Source organism: Telmatherina bonti (assembly GCF_933228915.1).
Source record: "Telmatherina bonti genome assembly, chromosome: 14".
Lineage (NCBI taxonomy): Eukaryota > Metazoa > Chordata > Actinopteri > Atheriniformes > Telmatherinidae > Telmatherina > Telmatherina bonti.
In genome coordinates this window covers 28,747,488-28,770,009 of record NC_136612.1, presented here as the reverse complement: position 1 = coordinate 28,770,009, position 22,522 = coordinate 28,747,488, and the positions used below count along the sequence as shown (strand labels likewise).

General features: G+C 42.1%; 1 protein-coding gene across 1 annotated transcript in view; it reads right to left on the bottom strand.

Moving 5' to 3' along the window:
* Window positions 1–1,445: 1,445 nt before the first annotated feature.
* Window positions 1,446–22,522, bottom strand: part of vat1 (vesicle amine transport 1) — a 30,352-nt gene continuing 9,275 nt past the window's right edge. The window contains exons 3-6 of the mRNA XM_079252844.1: window positions 13,878–14,048; window positions 12,403–12,492; window positions 10,885–11,126; window positions 1,446–6,631 (exon numbers count right to left, since the gene is read on the bottom strand). Of these exons, the coding sequence (XP_079108970.1) occupies window positions 6,359–6,631; window positions 10,885–11,126; window positions 12,403–12,492; window positions 13,878–14,048 (776 nt within the window). The 3' untranslated portion in view covers window positions 1,446–6,358. The remainder of the gene's footprint in view (window positions 6,632–10,884; window positions 11,127–12,402; window positions 12,493–13,877; window positions 14,049–22,522) is intronic.

The following is a 22,522-nucleotide window of genomic DNA, read 5'->3' as shown; positions in this document are numbered from 1 at the left end:
AACTAATGTTTTGTTGTAAATGCAGTTTTTAAAACCGAATTTGCAATTAACTCCTATATGATGTCAAGATTGATTTAGCAAAACAGGAGTGAGACACACGCTACTTCAAAGGGCTGCACATGCAAAAGTTTTAGTTTTTACATTTTCTTGTGCACAGAGATCTGCAAACACCGAACGACACAGGCGTGTTTAATGTCAAAAGTAAAACTGCATTTCCAAGTTGTGGCCCTGCATGCCGTCATGCGGAGGTACTAATACATCCATGCTAGCTCTAGTACAGGGGTCACCAACTCCGGTCATCGAGAGCTACCATCCTGCAGGTTTTAGTGTTTCCCCTCTGCAACACATCTGACCCAAATCAATGGCTCCTTACCAGGCAGGTGCAGAAGATGACAACAAGTTGTTGGAGAACCTTTCCATTAGAATCATGTGTGTTGTACCAGCGATCAACTAAAACATGCAGGAGCAGCATGACAGTGCTTTAAGTTTCTTGATTATGTCTAAAAGCTTTCTTTTTGACTATTTTCTCTTTAATCAGGAGGGCCATCCATCTCCTGGAAAACCGTTTAAAGGAGGAGTATTTGAGGCGTACCTTCCTGAATGCGAAACCGCAAAGAAGCTGCTGCCCAGGCTGGAGAAAGCCTTCAAGCAGGGACTCACCTTCACAGTGACGGGCAAAGACACAGAGGCCAGGGTCACCTGGGACAGCATTCCACACAAGACCAGCTTGCAGGGAGGCAAAGCAAGGTGAGCGAACCCAGGCTGAATGTCATGCCAGGCTGCAGAATTAAAGGTCACAAATATTAGTCCAGGGATCTGAGCTGATTCTTTTTCTTTTTCTTTCAGGAAAGGTTACCCTGACTCCACGTACCTGACGCGCTTGTCTGCAGTGTTGACTGGCCACGGGATTGAGGAGACATCAGCCAAATCTCACAAATGATGCATTACAGAGAAAAAAATGTTATGTCTTTTTTTATATCTTTTGGTTTTCTGCTGTTTGCACTAGAGACTTGTATAAAGTTCATTTTATGTGTCATAGACAGCCTATGATGGTGGATTATTCATTTGCACAAGAAGATGGAGCTAATATCAGTTCTGACACAGTACATTAGAACAATCTCAACATGCCTTATCGTTCCTTTTTTGATAAAAAATAATTCCAGTTCAAAATGCATTTATACGTCCAGCATCAGTCTCTTCAGTATTTTATACAGCATTCCTAAATATTTTTCTACATTTCAGTTTAAACAAAATATTTTGTGCCATTACTGTATGGATAAATCTTTTCTATCATTCTGTATGATCCAGTGCTGTAAAAACAGGTAGTTATTGGTAAAATATTGGACAGTAAATAAATCAAGTTGCACAAATCGGTTGGCTTCTTCTTGGTTTCAAACAGGTACAGAAATAAAAGAGTGCATTTCCCGAATTTTTTTGTTATGCTTTTTTATTAGTCCTGGAAAACATGTAAGGCATATGGTAACATTACACACTGAAGCGTTACAAGCTCTAAAGGCCATGTGGACAACATGGCATCACGCAGTAAACCCAGAGTCAAGCACAGAAGCAGCATCAATTCAAAGGGTTTAAAAAACAAAGTCGAGACGAGAAGTATGTTTGTAATCAGGAAAAAAATAGTCAACACAAGGACAGATCAATCGAAGGAGATGTAGAAATCAACCTGTTGGATACGCCTTGTAGAAAAATCCCAGAACTGGTGACAGAAGTCTATCAGGAAGTGTGGAGCGGGACGGATGTGAAGCAAGATTCCGAAGCTTTCCCAGAGATCAGCTAAGATGTCTCATAGATGTACCAGCAGGTGACGGGAGTGCCTATGCTGAAGGCAACAGCAGGGACTTGGTCTGCACATGGGGTGGTGGACCAGGATTCACCCTCACACCACTAATATGAAACTAACAGAGCTAAACACACACACATGCCTTATTTCTGTTTGATTAAGCATGCAGTCTAGTACTGTGCATGACACTGTAGCAGGTTTTGCTTCCCTTGCATCATCTGCAATGCTTCTGCATTACTTCACATTAAAAGTGATTGCTAAGGAAACAACAGCTGCAGGCTGATGTGATTATTTGGGTTCTCAGTGTGACATGAAATGTGTGTCGTTGAAGTGGGAGACAACGTTTGACAGATCCCTCCCCCCTTTACATTAAACGTGGATGAAGTAAAAGAAAATGAGAGAGAAAGCTTGCACATCGAACTCAGTGGAACCAGTGTGTATGTGTGTGTGTGTTTGTAATTGCAAAGTTAAATGGTCTCTTATATGAGGAAAACTATTTGGAATGACCTGAGAAATCATATAAAAACAAACTGAAAACATAACACTGGGTGTGTGTGAGGGACTTCAGCAACGCGCCCAGACAGACAGAGGAGAAGCTAATGAAGATACTACACCTACTGTGTTTTTCTGACCTAAAACTCGGAGCACTAATTAATGCTACTGAATCCGAAATTGCAAAGAAAATAACCTTATTTTCTCTTGTGCATCTCTGAGTTGCTCTTGCATAAATGTCTGGAATAACTGGGAAACCATTCCAAGATGACAATGGCTTCACCATGGTGGAAAAGCTTTCAGACAGCAAGCCAAAGTAGGAAGGGGTGGGTGTCAGTTTAACCAACACATCCACTTGGACCCCAACCCCAGACATAAAGCCCCCGCCCCTCTGATTGAGTTCATCTCAAAGGCATTAGCTCAAAGGAACCAAGGGAAAACGCTGAACGAAGGAGGAGAAGGAGGAAAAAAAACCAAAGCTTCTAATCTGTTTTCCACATGCAGATGAATGCATGCAATTGCAAATTCCAGATGTCAAAGTAGTGTTTTATTTTCTATGAATGCGTGTGCAGAGGGAAGGGGGAAGAGGGGGCTGATATGGAGAGCAGATTTGGCTGGCTGCTAGACCGCTGCTCTCGCCAAGAGGCTCTGCAGATGCAGCACAGGGAAAAGAAAAACGACCAGCAATCCTTAAGTGAACTGAGACCAGCTGTAAAGCGGAAATGTTGCGTCTGGGGCAGGTCTGAGCTGAGCTATGATCATCCAATAAGCTGGGGTTTTGTTCAGCTGTGTTACAGTGTTGGCATCCCTGCACATCAGTGTGAGAACATCTGTTGCCTCACTTGTTATATGGACCATTCGCAAACATATAGAAAGAAACATACACAAAAAGGAATACCATGAAGCTTTGGAACTGGAGTGAAATTGCAGATTGTTGTCAATGTATCCACTGTATGGTGGAGTTTTGAGTCCTAAATGCATTTTTCTTTTTACTAGTTGTATACACATAAGATTGATCAACCGAATGAGGTTGTAATTATGGGAAAGCAGGTAAAACGCAGTGAAAATGATGAATACATAAGAGGGGCCTCAGATTCGAGGTAAACTGTGTGCAAGGAGAGAGACACAATGCAGGTCTGCAACCCATCAAAAACTGAAACCTTTTTGTAAACTGCAAGAAAAAAACTGCCTGCATCCATGAGCATTTGGGATAGGGAACTGATAACACTGTGTCGACTCATTTGCATTCTCTTTCCTCTTCAAGGTTGACGGAAAAGCATCCAAAAGCAGAATTGTCTTTATATATTTTTTATGCACTGTTAATATTCAAAGCATTGACAGAGGAATATACATACAATTTGGCACACATGGTTTGAACCAACAGAAAAACTTCATCACATTTAAAAGGAGTGCAGGTTGGCAGGTCCCCACATAAAGACTACTGTATGAGCTTTGAACTTTAAACCCTTGGATAAAACAAAACAAAACAAAAAACAAAACAAGTGAAAATATAAAGGTAAATCAAAATAACATAGTAAGTAAAACATTTTTCTTCTTTTTCTTTTTTTTCCACTGAAGCATTTGTGTCTCACATGGCACTCAGAACAGAAGCACCGTCCACAGGTTCACAAAGGGAGCCCAGCAGATTAGAACAGAACACTAACCAGAGGCTGACAGGACACAATCACTCCCCACACCAGCGTGGCGGCCGCACTCCAGACCACATCACCCCACTCCACATTTTACTTCCCACAGTAAAGGATGGATGAAAGCTTTGATTTTAGCCACCCAAGAGAAGTTGGCCCGAGCAGGGACTGGCAAGCTGAAAATGAGTGTGTGCCACCTGTGCTGCTTCAGCTGATACACTGGGACTGGATGATGGGAAACAGGCTGCAAACATGGAGTAAAATCAAAGCCTGTAAGGGACTGGAGTGCGACTGCCATGCTTGCAAGTGCATTAATATCAGCGAGCAGAGTGCAAAATACTAATACCAACTGTCCTCATAACACTGGCCTCTTGTCAGACAGGAGGAAGATAGAGGAGGAAGGGTGAGTTTGGAGCTACATCGTACTGTAGCTGAATAGTGTAAGGTAGAAATGTGGCGGGGGCAGGTGGGGTGGGTGCTTTTAAAACCTGACAAACGACCTGAGGACACACACGTCTTCACACACAATGGCACACCACACACAGCACATGAGGGAGGCCACTCATGCTAACACAACATTTTTTCTTTTTCTTTTTTTTTTTTTTTGGAAACTTTTCTTTTTTTTTTTACAAAGTCACTAGTCACCATCTGAGTCTCAACAGTGAAACCGGACCCAGAGACAGGCATTGAGGCAGACGGGTTCGCCTAATGTTTAAAGCTGATATTAAATTTAGACCCTTCTCAGAAAACAGAATGATTCACAAAGTCCAAAAGGGGAATCAGTGCACCGCGTTTGCCGTAATACTGCTCACTGCACACATTGTCGATGTTAAAATAAATGTTAAAAGTGTTCCAGAGCAAAGCGAATGATCTGCAAAACTTTATCACCTCTTTTTAATTTGAGATTCTTAATACATTCTCCACCTGTTGAAGTACTGACTGTTGCCAAATAGAGAGTTAGGAGAGCAGAAAAGAGACGCAGCAAGAGGGAGTCAGAGAAACAGACCACAGTGCCATCTCTGACAAGCCTGACGCCTGTTGCTATGCCGACCATAGAGAGGGAAACAGAAAGAGGAGGGAGGGAAACAGAAAGAGGAGTGAGGGAGAGAGAGAGAGAGAAAAAGTGGAGTGAGGAAGCGAAGTATGGACACCAGCTCCAGCTGAATTCTCTCTGAATTCTCTGGTCAGGGTGATCGACAGGCGAGTGGTCGCTATGAAAGGAGAGGAATGTCATGGAGGACCAGGGAGAAACAACATTAGGAACTCGTATTCACCTTCTTAACTTGCTCACTTTGGATACTTCACTGTCGTGGCATGAAAGTCCCTCTTTCATCACATTCAGCGCGTGTGTGTTTGTGTGTGTGTTTGTTGCTTGTTTGAACAGAAACAAATTCTCCTTTAATTGGCACTGTGCACTTCTTGCCAACAGTTGGTCAGCTAGAAAATCTGTAACTAAGGAGAAGGAAGCTGAGCGACGATTTTTGCCGGCCTATTCAACGCGGCACAGAAAGGCTCATTATGTGGCAAATTCATATTCAGGCGAGTGCTAAACTGCAGACGCTGTATGAACTTCACCGAAATGAGGTGAAAATGCACGCTTTCTAGTGGACCAGATAACCATTGTTGTGGCCTGTAGCACCAGCACCATCAAATCCACAGTGGGAATATCTCCTGGGGAGGTGAGGTGCATCAGCCAATCAGAGGCAACTCTGACTCATCCTTACTGACATAACTAAGAGCTGGACACTGAGAGAGAGCAACGTGTGAGTGGGCGTGGTTCTTGTTTCGCTGCCTGTGTTTTTGCCTGTCTGTGGGTCCAGCTCGTGGGTGCGTTGGGTGGTGGTGATGGTGTGGGATGTGTGTATAGCGGGGACAAGGATGAGGGAAGGGTGGGGGACTCAGCACAGTGAGGGGGGAAGTGGAGGTGGCAGGTGGAAGTCAGAGCAGAACAATTTAACACAGCAGGAGTTGAGGTGCAGAGGGGCACGGGGGTCGAGGGTGAAGCCAAAGTGCGAGCGGGGATTAAGGTTGTCAAGGAGACAGTGATTTGCCCCAGGCCTGGGCCGTACCCACCATCCTCCACTGCTCTCTTGTTTCTATGATTCCCAGCAGGAAAAAAAATGTTTAATACTCAGAAAAAGGGTGGGAGATGACATGGGAGCTATGGAGCTGGTGTAAGGAGTTTGCAAGAGTAAAATTTCGTTTAGATAAATGCAAGAAACAGAGGGGGGGGGGGGCAGAGGGAGGTGAGACGAGCCAGGCCCGAGTAATCACTGTGGGGCTCGAGGTGAAAGACTGAGAATGGTGTGATCGTTTTCTAATCTATCCCAACTGCTTGTCATCTTCGCTAACACCCCACCCCCACACTCACCCCCAACACATGAACTCCCTGCTGGTCTGCTTGACTTTCCATCCCTTCCTCTCACTTCTCCTCTTTCTTTGCCTCTTCCTTCTTCTCCTCCTCCTTCTTCTCCTCCTTCTTAGCCTCCTCTTTCTTCTTGTCATCCTTCTTCTCCTCCTTCTTGCCATCGTCCTTCTTCTTGTCATCCTTCTTCTTGTCCTCCTTCTTCTTGTCCTCTTTCTTGTCCTCCTTCTTGGCCTCCTCCTTCTTCTCTTCCTCGGGCATTGGCTCTGTGGTGAGGATCACTTTGCCGATGTTGTTCCTCTCCTGCATCTTTCTCATGGCATCGCCAACCTGGAGGAGAGACAGAAAAAGACAATCACAGAAGGCAAGGTGGGAGCGTAAATGTAAGGAAGCTGTTTTCAAGGAATTTGTCAGCGAGAAACAGCTATTGAGGGTAAGGAGCAGACGCCAGCTTCCTCACCGAAAAAATATTTCCACAGTAATATCTGTTTCACTCTATTCTGCGCCTGTAATCTTGCCTTTAAATACCACAGCTGAGAAACAAATCTTCCAGGCTTGTCTTCAAATATCATCTTAATAAGCAGTATACAAGATATTATATTTATATAGAAGAAGATTTATTAATCTTTCAGGGGAAATGAAATTGTTGTTGCAGTACGCAGCGAGTAAAACGTGGTAAAAGATCACGAAACAAACAGAGGGAAAAACACACAAAGCCAGCAGATGAGACATAAATCTTGTTTCTACCTCCATCATTTTTTTTTTCAGTGTTCAAGCACTGCCAAAAATGTGAATCATCTAAAAGTCTAACACATCGACATTAAAATGTGCATTTTAAGTTAAGGACAGGAATGCAGCAGATGTTAGAGATAATGTTCGAGACTTTGTGGAAGCTGAATGATAGAGTGGAGCACAGGTTCTGTGTTACATGCAGTAGCTGCATTTATAGCAGCATTAATACACTCTTTACACTGGAATATGTGTACAGTCTTTAATGCTCTGATTGGTGCAGAACACACACTCACCTTTTGATTGAAACAAAGCATTATTTCTCCTTTGCATCTGACAACATGGCTGTCACAAGTCTTGTTCAGTTGGGTGAAATCACATATTTCTGTGATAAAGCTTTCCCACCTTCTTTTCCCAAACAACATGCAGTTTATTTCCAAGTATTTCATTTGTTTTACAACACTGTTTTTTTCCAGATTAATTTTGAATAACTTTGGATATTCCAGATTCAAAGTTAAAATCCTTTGACTTCATGCCTGAATCTGTTGGTTGATTTGATGCATAGATGTAATATGTAATCAGGAGTCTGCACAGGGTGTTTTATGGTTGAAAACTGACTAGCTTTCTCCAACCTGCCATTGTTTTTTGTGGCTCCTTTGTGGAGTGGAGAATGACTTTTTTAGTGCCTCTGACACAACAAGGATCTGGAGGAATCCTACTGATTCTGCAGAAGGGTTGCAATCAACTCGATACAACATCTAGTAAATGGGATGAGAGGCAGTTCCTCACTCTTCGCTTATACCACCAAACTCTATACTTGTTGGGTGTCATGCAAATGGGGTTCATGGAGATGTCACTGAGTAAAGAATGAAAATCCTTATATTGTAAAGGAAAGACTTCCCAAACAGCCTGATAATGAGTGATATGCCAACTGCTAGCAAAGCACGGGAACAATGATCAACAGGCTGTAGATGTGCCTTTAAAGGCTGGAAAATGTGATCATATCTATTTAAGTGAGCCTCCACAAAAAATATGGTATTTATTGAGTAAGAATGTTAAAATATTAAGAATCTTGTATTTTTCACAGAAGATTTCTGTATAAACTCAACGTTTCCTTGAGAAATTCCAGCCAAATGTATCATTTTAGGGAATAGGATTTGTTATAATGATAACCGCCCCCCTCCCCAAACCCCTACACAGTAATGGATCAACCAAGTGCCTCCATCATAATGATGAGTGGAGGATCCCAGCCAAGATCTGCCCCACCCTCCTCTTGACCACTGAGCTCTGTCCACTGTCTGTTCCAGTCGCCATCACATCCCCTCTCCTCCTTCCCTTCAATCCCCCTATTAGTGTGAGGCAGGCAGACCACCTAACGACCAATGCCAAGGCAACAGGGCCATCTCCTAGCAACATAAAGCCTGGCTGAAACGTGGCTCTGACGACTCAGACACATGGGAAAGGGGGGAGTGTGGGAGTTCGAAGTGGAGGGAGGGTGAAGAGGAGGGGGCGGAGGGAGCAACTGGTATCCCTCAGATGAAGAGCGGGCACTGGAAGCAAGGGAGGGGTGAGTCCAGGAATTATAAGAATCATCTTCAGTGTGAATGAAAGTCAAAGTGAGAGTGGCTGACGCTCTTTTGTCAACTCCACCCACATCCACCCTCCACTCTCTAAGATCTGACAACCTTCCCGACTCCCAGGCATCTTAGAGAGAATTGTTCTTTTTGTGGCTACCGCCATGACCACCATTATCCTCTTGCGTATCTGCACAGATATAGAAGATAAATTTTACAGGAGCAAACAGTCATGTTAATTTTCCAAACATTACTCAAGTAGGTTTATTGATTTTATGAGCAACAACTAAACTGAAAGAAGGGGGAAGGGTTATGATGAATGGGGTCAGGGCGTGGCATTTGTTCTCAGGTCATAATAATCGATCCACTCCTCCCTAGGAGCTCTTTCATCTTGATAGCTCCACAAGCAGATGCATCAGCGTTTGACGACATCAACCCTTAAACTTTACACCATAAACTCAAAAGACAGACTGACATACACCTCCTCTTCATCTCCAGACTCCTTCCATGTTTCTTTCTCATACATCAGGGCCCCTCCCTGAGACAGAAGCACACGCTCACTGAAGGATGTCACCATAGCAACAAGAGAGAAAGAGCAAAGACGATACACTGTAAGGAGGGAGCAGGAGAAAATAAAGCAAGATAGAGACACAGAGAGGGACTCAATAACCTAAAGAGGGCAAAAAAAAGAAAGAATCTGATATAAAGAGCAGACAGATGGAGAGGCAGAGAAAGAGCATCAGATGGTGGAGCAAGGCAGCGGGTACTTCTCTCTGGCCACAGTCACACGGCCAAAATACTGACCGGCACTGACTCTGACAACAGGGGATGTCAGCCTCTGATGCTCCCTTTCTATCCGTGTTTTTTACAGTCGCTTTATTCATATCTGTTTATTTTGTCAGTAACAATCTGAGTCTGTCGGCCTGAGTGAGTTATGCTGCAAGAGACACAGCGCATCTTGTGGACACGCGCGCTTGTTGAGCCTCAGGGCCACGCCCAGCTGCTGCAAATCCCACCACCAAACAAACACAGACACAAACACACCTGGCAATTACTACGTACTCCGGGTGAGTGGGTTGTAACCATGGTAGACGTAAAGTTTAACATAATTTAGGTGTGAATGCACCTGAGTAACAATGAATCATCCGGTCAATCAAGGAAAGATGCAAAGTAATGGATTTAGTCATACTTATTGTAAGGAAAAAAAACCCCCAAATACTGACTTTTAGTACATTTGCAGCTCAGGAGGATGAACAGTCATCTGCCAACTGGAAAGTCAGGGGATTGATTCCAAGCCTCCCCTGACTTTATGCTGAGGTGTTCATGTGCAAGACACAGAACCCCACATTTTCTCCTGATGTGTCCATCGGCATATTAACGTGCGTAACAGATGAAAAGCACTTAGTATATCACAATAGAAGTGTATGGGTAAATGTGACATGTAGTGTAAAAGCAATTAGAGTTGTGAACATATGACTAAAGCACTTTATAAGTACAGTCTATTAACCGTATTAATTTAACTGCTAAGCACATTGAATGACCCACTTTACACCCTTGTCTCGCTTTCGCATTAGTCATGAATCTCTGCATCACTTTTTTTTTAGTTATTCTTGTCCAGTTTAAGACATCTGGCAAAAGCAGACATAAAGCAGATGGACATAAAAAGCTTTCTGTTTATTGTTAAAGTCCTATGAACCCACAGGCAGAGTGGTTAGTGCTCATGCCAATTTCAAATGTCCTGTACTGACAAAGACCAAGGAAGACCGTCCGTTTCCACCTCTGATCAGGCTTAATTTGATGTTAGAGAAAACATTTGAAGGGCTGCCAATTCCGCATACATGCAGGGCAACATATTAACGTTTAAGACCATTTTCCAGAAAATAAACAACTAAAAAGTCACCATTAATAAGTCCATTTTTTTCTCTTTACATTATTAGGCTACATGTGTGCTATGCATGACAAATCATATAAAAATACTTACACCAAATGAGTTCAGGAAGCAATAGCTTGTGGAAATGGAAAATGAAAATTAAAAAAGATTGATATCTCGCAATGTGTTATTTAGATCCATACCCAGGTGAAAACAACCAGTCAGAACCAGAACAAGGCTTAACACACCCACACCTGTTTTCTGTTGTTATCACAGTTAAAAAGAAATGGGTTGACATTGTATGTAAAATATGCTAAAATTAACATCTTCTTCTGTAAGGGATCTGGTGCCTCTGCATGAGACAAATGATAATTCTTCATGTGAAAATGGGAAAACAGGCTGACACAAACCTGCTCAAGATGCCAAGTGGAATCAATGCGGGGTTTGATTTTGCCCTCCTTGTACAGATCCAGAATGATATTCATGGCCTGGGTGATGAGCTCCGTCTCTCCGTCCAGGTAACCTAGGTGAAAGCCGCACACAGACTTGTTCCCCTGGATCAGGCTGAGTGTGTGGATGGAGAACTGGTGGTACCAGTTCTTGGCCACGGCCAGCAGGTTCTTCCTTTGGCCTGCCAGCATGTTAGCTGCACCTGATAGGAAGGAAGATTAAAAATAAAAGATTATAGATGTTAGATCAGTGTTCAAGTCAACCTACATGTTTATTTAAAAAAAAAAGAAAAAAAAAGTTACATGTCAACATGAAGATGCGCGAAGCACCTCTTGTTCTTTGTCCCACGCCTGCCTCCCTGTAGTCACACACTCTCACCTATTCTTCCAGCTAAAAAACCTTTTTAGCACATCAGCCGTCACTGTCACCACATCCCCCCCCAATCCCCCCATCTCCTGTGTTCACATAGCTGTCGATCCCAGTCTCTCTCAGGGGAAACAGGGGACACAAAGCAAGCTCAGAGAGAACAGAGAGACCCGGCCTGCTATGTTCAGACACATTCCAGGTTTCGTGTGGATAGAACAGCCATTGTTTCACCGTGCCTACTTCTGATAAGCTGGAAGAGAAGAAGCCAGCAGCACAGTGGGACTGGAGAGAGGGTGAAAGGGTGAGGGTGGAGGGCACCATGCTGGGCTGTAGGCTTCTGAGCAACACGCAAAGGCAAGGCCCTGTTCTCCACGGATGCCGGCCCCGCCCACTGAATGTATCCAGATTGTTGTTGCAATGGAGAGAGTAAAGGGCTTCCCACGGACAATATACAGCACACTGAGGACATGGGCCTCTACAGAGAGGCCACTCTGCCCACCCAGAAGCAGTTTTACTCTATAGCAAGAGTGAAACTCGCAACTATTGCATGACGCCTATTCTATGCAGCTGCAGGCTTCTCAACAATCTTGTGGTAGCTCAAAATAATTATCTGTAAGTCGCTACTGAGAAATGATAAATGTAATATTTTGCAGTCACTTGGTGCAACATGAAAATATGACAAACATTTGTCTGATAAATGTTAACATGTAGCTAATGTGTTTCAGAAAGGAATGCTTGTCTGGTAGGCGTTTTTAGGATCATGTGTCTCTCACCATATTGTGCAGCACTTCAAAAATAATTGTATGCATTATATTTTCTGATAGAATGTGAGCGTGAATGGTTGTGTGCTGGCCTGGTGACCTGTCCAGGGTGTACCCTGCCTCTCGCCCAATGATTGCTGGGACAGGCTCCAGCTTCCAGCAACCCTGAATTGGACTCAGCGGATGAGAAAATGGATGGATGGATATTTTCTGATAGGTTTAAAGCTAAAGAATACTGAAAAGTATTCTTCCAAAAGAAGTGCTTCAACATGTATAAACTCAATATGAGCTTAATTTTATGCTTAAAGTTATTTATTCTTATTCCGGTATCGTCTTTGTGGCTGTACTTACCATAGGTAATAAGTTTGCCCATCGGCTTCAGCAGGTTGTAGGCCTTATGAGTGTCTGAGCCTCCAAGAGGGTCCAGTATTATGTCCAGCCCTGAAGCAGAGGAGAGAGGAGGAGGCACTTATCACTAGTGTGAATTCAGAGGGAGCGGCCTGCCAAGTCTTCTCATGCCAGAGTTCACTAGGAGTAGCGAGTGCAGCCAAGTCGCTATGTTTACACGAAAAGGAGCCAACGAAGGAGAGGAGCGAAGTAGCGCAAGATCCTTCAAGCTTAAAGTTTTTTTCATAGTTGTCACTTATAGCCAGAGGGGCAGAATGTCCCTGTGCTGTTGTGATTTCAGAATAACAAGCTAACACCTGAACAGATGCAAAGCAAACATACTACGAAGGTTTCTGTGTGGCTTATTAAAGTCCAGCCATGACGGCTCAGCTTTAAGGATGTGTCTCTGTGTGAGTGGGGGCTTCTTAAATTGGGCTGCCCCTCTTTGCTCAGATGAACCCTGGTTCTATTGATTGTAGAAGGTTCACAGCAGGCTTCTGTCTTCACCATGGCGCAGATGAACTGACAGGAAGCTGAAGACAGGGGGATTTGATAGTGAGCAGGGTTGCACATTGATCCAGGCTTCTAATTAGATACATTCTGTCTGAAGTGTCAGTTCTTGCTTTCAACGTATCTGTCTCTGTCATGTCTGACTGCCGCATCCTATTCTATATAAAAAACCGAGACAGGCTGAAGAGGGGACGAGAGAATGAGCCTCCAGAGTAACAACGCTGTCCTGCGAACACAGCAGTAGGTGAAAAAAAAAACAAAACAAGAACTTGACATTGTTTCATTCAGCTGATAAACAGCCTTCTTGTGAATTTCTGAGGAGTGAGCCCATCCACGTAAAACTCTGTGGCTGCTTTATTTCTGGTCATTCAAGTTGCTGTTTTATAAATGACTTTGTCTGGTAGCAATATGCTGTCAGTTTGCAACCAACTCTGCTGAAAACCAATGAAAATACATCAGCTGTATGTCTGCAGCCACACAGTATTGCTTTGTGCCAACGGGGATCTATTGATCTGCTCTATTAGCCTTATGAGCCAATTTTACTGAACAGCATGCGCAGTGCAACAACCTTTACTTATAGCTGCTCCCTTCATTTACAGCCACATGTCCCTATGGACGAAACAAAATTATACAATACAATACAACTTTATTTATAAGGCTTTTTACAAATAACAATGTTGACCAAAGTGCCACATTGTGGAGGGTTAAAAAAACAAAACAAAACAAACAAAAAAAACCAGAATAAATAACATACATTAGGACAACTTAAATTTTTTTCAGACATCTGAAAACAATGAAAAAATAAAAGCAATCAAATTAAAACAATCGAAATAAAATCAGATTGAAAAAGTCAACTTATTGTGCAGAAAAAGTCAGCTTAAACAAAAATTTAGACCACTTTATCATTGCAGACAGCTTCTTTTTCTGACCTTTTGGACTGATCTTGCGGACTTCCTCCACATAGTCCTTGGTGCGATAGTCGATGGTGTGCGTGACTCCACCCTGGCTGATGGTCTCATGTTTGCTGGCTGATGCAGTGCCGAACACAGTCACATCCTTCACTGTCTTGCACAGCTGAGTGGCTGCAATGCCCACACCACCTGAATGAAAGAGAGAAGGGTTAATATGTGTAAAATCCAAGTTTAGGGATATAATTCATAATAGAAGAAGCAAAAAGTATTGAAGAAGATTTAAGTATATTTGGATAAAGCCACAGCCATCACGGCCGACATTAAATGCAGCTTGACAGGAATTCCCACACGACACATATTTTCAATGGCAGGTAAATGTGATTTACATTATTTATTGTTCCAAACAGGCGAGTCAATAACACGGTGGCTGTGTTTTGCTCAGGGGTATGTCAGGAGCGCATTAAACACAATCATATTACCCCAGCTGGCCTGGGGAGAACAGACACCCACACACAGATGCACAGACACATCCAGAGAAAGTCGCCATTGTCACACAATCAATTTCTTGCTTCCATTTTTCAGACCACATATGTCGCCGTGTGACGCTGTGACATAGACTGCATAACAAATAAACTACGCTGACTGTGCCTCTGACAAAGTAGAAGTTTTACATTTCTGTGTTTTTGTTCTGTGTTTGAACACATGTGCAAAGTGGTGGCACAGGCTTCAGCCAGTGTTTGCTAAAGGAACCAGTGCAAGAAGTAATAGGTTACTGATAAGCAGTGGCTTGTTTGAAATTGAGGCTGACTAGAGGGCTGGAGCTGAAAGGCATCCATAAAGGTCATTCATGCTTGACCAAGTAAAGAGTACATCTTATCTGATGGCAGAGAATAAAGAAACACAACGCAACATGTTCACTGAAATAATATTTATTTTTAATGACATAGCTGGGCTGCTTGAGAGATTTGGAGGAAATGCATGATTTGCTTGTTTACGCGCCGAAACACCATGTTGAATACACACCAAGTTAGTGAGGCAGGAAGACGTAAGTGGCCAAATGGGACATTTTTAATCTGTGGAATCAATTTCTGTTGATATGTTATTATTGTTACATGTTGTGAAGACTCATGTTTTGCAACAAGCTTTGGGTTGCATTGCTTTTTCTGCATTTTATTTATAATGTCTTAATGCCTGTTGCAGAGAGGGTGTTGTGCATGGGACGACACTGGTGCACCTGCTGTCCCTTTGCCTAACATGAAATTTTTTCTGAACCACTGAACCTGTCTAATAGCACAATTTCCACAGCATCATCCAGGCAGTTTTGTCTCCGTAGTGGCACTATCACACTAAGGCAGAAAAACAACACTGACACTTGTCTGAAAAATGATAAGATTAAGGCAAATTCAAGTTATCACTGCAGGAATCGCTCAACGTTAGGTTGCATATTTATCAGTTTTTAAAAAAAGGAAAAAAAAAAAAAAAAGAAGCTTTCTGTGCTGTGGTGCTGATCCGACAGCTTGAGTCCATGTGAAACGAACAGGCCAGTCGGCATTACTATAAACACCCCCGCTGACATCGAGAGTGGAAGTGAGGAAAAAATCAAAATCAAGGCTGTTGCTGTTGGATGTGAGCGCTGTCGTGGCTGCGTTATAACAGCAACCATCTCTCTTTGTTCTCAGTGAGAAACCAAGTTTGGGTTGCCAAGGTAACCTCAGCCAAATTACCAGCTATGACTGAGCAAAGGGAGCCATTTTGTTTCATTGACTGCTCTTCCTTTTGCTCTTATTATTTTGTAAATAAGAGTCATTTGGCAATAATTGCACGTTTACCATCAGCTTATATTTGGTAGACTGGATCTCATCTTCCTCTTAATGAGCAGCAAACACTGGATAGTACACAGCAGGTGAGCATGTGTATTTATTTATTTATTTATTTTTTTTTTAAGGAGGTCAAAGTAAAGATCAGATTCTCCTCAATTGCAAACTTGCATTTTTTTTTTTAACATACAGGCAAATACCACAAGCAAAACTACATCTGTTTGCTTTTGATGCACAAGCTTTACATAAAAATCCAGAATACTAGTTATATATGCTGAAGTGAAGACAGAACAAAGTGAGATATGTTGACCATCCAATGTCTGACTGGGGGATTTATAAGCTGTTCTACTAAATGACTCTGTCACATATAGCAATCCTCACATACAGGTGTTCAAAAGGGGCTGACAGGATGATGGACGCATTAATCCCACGTCCTCACAACCATGGAGCCACATTAATATTTAACAGTGCTGTCATAAACTGTGATACTGTTGCAGGTTTATAATGTAAGTGAGCACTGAGGAAAACTTCTCATGTTTTTATAAATTCAAAACTATTCTCCAGGTCTTTATTTGGCAAGGAAAAGGATGAAAAATCATCATATCATCATGTAAGTTATTAGACAGTAAAAATGTGCTCTTAGTCAAACAGAAGACGGTACCTGTTTCTGGATCTCATGAGAACAAACTCCTGATCTCCTATCACAAGACCTCCTAACAGTGCCAAGAACCCCTTTGCGCACCCCACATCAGATCTCTCTCTGTGTCTCTCTCTCTCTCTCACACACACACACACAAACACACACACACACACACACACACACACATCCATATATGCACAGATCACAAAAGATAGGAGCAGGGCTACAGTCCCGATCGGCTGCTGGTATCTGCTAATCTGCACAAATATGCAAAGATTAAAATATTAACCTTTCATTAACCTTTAGGTCTTGCGAATCCTTGGTTTCCTGATTTATATGTTCTCCCACTATTTGTGCTTCTTTCGAATAGAGCAGTCTCTCTGGGGAGAGTGTGACTTCAGACCAGTCACAAATACTTAGTGAAGAAAAGCAGCTTAAGCAAATTCTTGCAACTAATTGCATTTGTTCTCCTCTAGATTCAATTGAATTGTTTACACATGGAAATAAGGATATGTCAAAAAAACACATCCTCCTGTCTTTTCTGCCTCACTCTCTCCTCGGGGAGCTGGATACACAGTAGGGTTTTGTCTTTTCCTGAATCCTTACATTCTCGCATTTTGGCACAAATTGCACTTGGCTCCCATAACGTGGCTGTTAGGAGCGAAAAGGAATTTTCCCCAAAACACAGTGGAATCCAGGCTGACACTGGGGCCACTATTACAGCTCCACGCCCAGAGTTCAACAGCAGGGGTGGGTTGGGACATCAGGAATGGATACTATGTATTAAAACATCTGTCAATCGTTTTTAAAAGTTATATCTCGTGATGTTTTAATAGTCTAAAAAAAACATGAACTCACATCACAGTAACCGCATGGGCCATGCTATGATCGCAGGTCTTCACTGGGGTATGGATGGTGGCCATATTGTTACTGTCAACACCAGAAGATGACTGGTCCCTTGTCTCTGAGCTCTGTGTTGTTGTTTTTTTTTCTTTTCTTTTCTTGGGATTTCTTCTACATATTTGCACATTTCCTGAAGGACTCATATCTTTCCTGACCTATCATTACAGTGTAGCTTGTGGTGGTGGCTGACAGACTGAAATGCAAACAGGGAACCAAGCATCTCTTTTTACCCAGACTCACCAATGCAATGTTACAACATCCACAATAAGCAAATGATTTTATTGCTACTTTTTGAGGTTCAGATATGAGTCCTGTAACAACGAGACGAGCTGTGGTTGGCTAAACTCTTGAGGTATCGCTCTGCATTATGTAACTTTTTTTTGTTTTTCTGGGATTGCCGTGCAAGTGTGTGTGTGTCCATGCATACACACTCACTTCTTAAAGAGTGTGTTACTGTGCTCTCTTTGATGGAGGATTACATGGAGGAAGCTCATTTGTCGTTTCTGGCTGAGTTAATTTGCTCCTCTGAGAAGGAAGTAAATGTGATTTCCTGAGTAAGTATCCTCAGAGTACTAAACACAAATAAAAACCACAATATGCTGATAACATGATATGCATCTACATACGTAAACACACATGCACACACAAAACACCCTTTCTTGTCATAAACCAGAAAAAGAAGCTGGTGCACGCTTCAGACACACAAGCACACAGGTGCCCTGAACAAAGGCTCCGTGTACACCTGCGACTGCATGTGGTGGCTGGGAATGAGGGGTAGACGGGGTCATTTGTCAACGGCAGCAGCCGTGAGAGCATGAACGAGCGATGTGATTGGCAGGTTAGGTTGGAGGTTGCCCTAGTTTCCTTCTACTATCAGTGCAGCTGATCTGCTGCCGGCAAAAGAAGGCTTGGGGAACGCGGAGACGGTTCAACCACGCAGCCCAGACTCCCGCTCAGTGGTCAGAGAGAATTAGCTTTCTCTAAACTAGGGTAAAAACCCTCTGAGCAGTCAGACGGGGAGGAGAGGAAAAGTGCAGACTTTTAAAATAGTTTTAAAACAAAAGCCTCCAGAGATGTAAGGACACATGAGCTAATGCTTAAACAGCAAGAGAGTAAATAATGAATGCGCACAATAACCCGGGAGGGAGTCCAGGGACACAGAGAAAATAAAACTTTTATGTTTGTACTTATATCTCAAATGTTTCTTGCAACCATACAAGCACAAAACATTTTTTCTTTCCAAGTTTTTTATATTTTCTAGCAACTGTGAAATCCCACATGCAGCGGAGACAAATATGCCTGAGGTTTGACAGCAGACACGAAGGTCTCCACCAGGACGTGGATGTCGTACAAGCACGCCCAAGAGATCCAATCTCCTGTTTAACTCACCACAGGCATTTTGAGTTAATTAACAATAAAAATGTTGCAGGTATATACTCAATAAACTAAAAAATATATAACTTTTCTGAAAACAGAGCAAGCAGATTTTTCTTGGACATCCAGGTCTGACAAGTTAAAGTTGTTTTCATGCGCCGCTTGCAAAATGTAATTAACAGCTGGAAGGCTTCGAAAGTATCTCAAATATTATAATTGAGTACAAAATGTAATTCGTTCTTTCCGTTAGACATCACAGGAAGCACTGGAGGCAAGAAATCTCCCAGAACTTAAAATGTTGTTGCTTTTACAGGCCAGAGTTAGTCAGATGAAGTGTTGTGAAGAGAGAAGCGAGCAATATCACGATGGTAAACATTGAAGGTTAAATGAGAACTGGAATTCACACGAAACAAAACTACTTTTGGCCCAGATCACACACTTTACAGATGGCTTTAGACAAGGGTCTAACTCCAACTGTAAATGCTGCCACTCTTCACTCTCATTGTTAGATTTCACCCACATGTGGCAGCAGGGAGTCTCTTGCTGGCTAATCCTCACTTTAAGCTGGTGTAACTCTCCTCTATCCAAAGACAGTTCAGGAAGAAGCAGCAGCAGAAGCACAGAAGAGTCCATAACTTGCTGGTGGGAAGAACAAAATCTAATTTATAATCCTCAAACACACCACTGTGAAGCTTTATGAGAGGAGAAGATTGTTAACATGTGTTATTTGGCAGACCGAAGCAGTGTTAATAGTAAGTGTGTGGTTTTCATATTTTGGGAGTTTAAATTCTGGCAACGTTGGTGCCAAAATGTCACAGAGTCTTGACCTGAAGGGGACTGATGCTCCTACGGCACCACCTAATCATATTATGCATTCCACATCTGCAACACAATGCATGACACTTCATGCTGGACACTCCAGGGCTCATAAATAAAACAGAGGTAAACGTCATCACTGTAACCATCAGAGGCCCATATGTATGCAGGAATGTGAAGTGTGGGTGTGGCCGCTGCTTGGCTGGCTGGGGTTCATAAACATTATGACCAGTTCAGGGAGAGGGCAGAGGAAGGGCAGTTGGCTGGGTAGAGTGGAAGACCCACGAGATACATTCAAATGTCGTAGAGCTTCCCTCTCCGCCCAAGCCCTCTGGGGAAAACAAAAGGGGAAATATGTACATGTTCCCCGATGACGAGGACTACAGCACGGATATGGCAGGGTCACACAGAGGGAGAGGAGGTTGCAGAGGGCTGGAGGGGGAGGAGGACAACTGAGGATGCAGATGTGCGGTGGGGTGCAGAGGAGAGGCATGATGGGAGGAAATACAACAAGCTATTGTTTGGAGAAAAGGACCAAGAGTGGAGCCACGAGAGAGGCAGCTGAGGATTATTCACCAGAGTTTACATACACACACACGTGCACACTAACACCAGTCAGACAATCTAAACTGGTCACCTGATGCTGATGGGTAAAGGTCATCACGCTTTTGTGGAAAGGATGCTCTTTATGCTGATGTGGTGTTACCTGTAAACGTGGAACAATGGAGGACCGAGAGGGAACAGAACGACTACCCATCAACCTTCACTACATAGCCCCCAACAGGATATTTGCAGTGTCAAGCGTTTACATAACCGGCCTGGACTTGATATGACCAGTGGAAAAGTTCATGTTTTTCCTGTTAATTTTTACTCCAGTTTCACCTGACACTCTATGCTGGGAAATAATTACCTCCAGTTTGAAGAGAAGAGCTCCCATAAGTAGCCAAACCTTGTTGCTAGTTAGCTTAGCTTATCTTAGCATAACAAAAAAGAAAGATAAAACTAAACTTTTTGTCTACAAGAACAGACTCCACCTCACAAGAATAAAAGAAAAGTGATTTCTATTGTTTTGTTTATCTGCATAGAAAATAATATAAAAATGTCAGCTTGCCTTTTAACAGGGGATATAACACATATGGATTGGTCTATTTACTGGCTCACATCAGTTTCTTCTTGGGCTCATTGTTAAGTTATCTACCTGTTGGGTGTAGTTTTATGGACAGAAAAAAGACCCAAAATCAAATTATTTATTCAACATATCTTAATTTATCTTTTTAGTCAGTGGAAATCAAAACTGTTCTTCTTTATAGCAAACCTTCAAGTTTCTGCTCTTCAAATATTTTTAATACTTACCTATGAAACCTTTTTTTCCCCCTTGTCTGTATGTTTGTCTTAAAGAATTTTTCGTGGATAAGAGTTCTGGGAATAGAGAGGATTGTTTAACTTTCAAGCTGTGGGGGGGAAAAAAACGAGTAGACTTCAATTTCATCACATTTCTATGAAAAAAATATTGCTCTCAGATGAACAATATTAAAAAAACAACCTTGTCTCAACAGAATCTTGCTCAGGATTATATCATTAGATTACATTTTCTAATTAATGTACACTAAATAATCTGTTTAACGACAAGCTCCAGGCGCTTGGACCACAGAAATCTTACTAAATATTAAATTACTTAGTAGCAGCCCAATTATTTCCCAAAGACGGTGAAGGCAGTGGAATATTTTCTCCCCATAATAAGCAGGTCAGCCATAAGACAGAGGCAGGATGAATCTTTCAAGCGTTTACCAGATAGCTGAAGAAGAGCATCACTCGGAGTCTGTGTCTCCTGTGATAAGAAGTTGTTGATGTCAGCCTTCAATGAAAATCACATTCCTTTAAATCATAATAATCACAGAAGCTTACAGCCAGGGGTGAAAACCAAATATCTATCTGTCTTCTGTACCACAGTTTCTCCTCCTATTCAGTCCCATGTACGTGCTTTACTATTTTATCTTAACTCAACATAAACAGATATAGAGGGAATGCAGTGCATGTTCAAGCATACGAGGTGCCCAAACTCACTGCTTTTTAGCTGGATATACAACTAATGAAACCATCTAAGTCTTGTGAAAGGTCTCATTAGGTGAAGTAAAACATTTCACCACACTGGTAATGTCTTAATGGCTAAATAGGTTGGTTGCTAAAGTCGTGGGCAGGGATGAGTTGTAAATAAATTCTTGTACGTACTTGTAAAAATGGTTTTGTAACATTACAAAACAGGCATTTTAATTATATTGACTTCCAAATACATGGATAGAGATCATTTCTTTCAAAGCTTTAATACCAAAAGCAGGATTGGTGGCATTTGAACTGCTGAAATAGTGGTGGTGTTTCAAATCTTCATGTGATACTTATAAGTCAAATGAATAGTCTGACACAACCTCTGAGTAAACACGAGAATAAGAGTACTATTATTGATGGCGGTAATCACTTTAGATCAGCTGCTTCAAAACACTGAGGGAGGAACCCCCCCACCACCACCATTGGGGTTAAAGGGTAAAAAAAAACAGCAATGGAAGTTATTAGAAAATGTCATCTTTCCTAGAGAAATTCTGGAAATTATACATGCTGCTTGACATTTTTATTAATACACAGTCATAATAACTGGATCATTTTATTTTCAGCCAAATAAGACAGGTCATTATTTTGTTGTAAATCTAAAGACTTATTTCTGGTTGCTTTAAACTAATTCATCCCAGATTAGGAATTGCTGCAAAAAAACCCCCAAAAACTTCATAACTTCCTTGAAAAAGTTCATGATGTTATATGTACATATACTTAATCATAATTAATTATACATTAAAGAGGCTTATACTAGTGAATTTGTTCTATATTTCATTGATAAACTTTTTCCACATCTGCCTTGTTGGAATATGTAAAGGAATACATTTAGTAAGAAAGGCTTCCTATGATTTCTTCATATTATTTAAAACATATCAGACTTGAAAGGCCAGCACAAACAAGCTTATTCTCCTACCCCCCTCTTCATTCTCCAGCCCTGTCACAGCAGATACCTTTGATCTGTCTAATCAGTGATCATCAAGAACAATTTTGACAGACTCCTGGGTGGA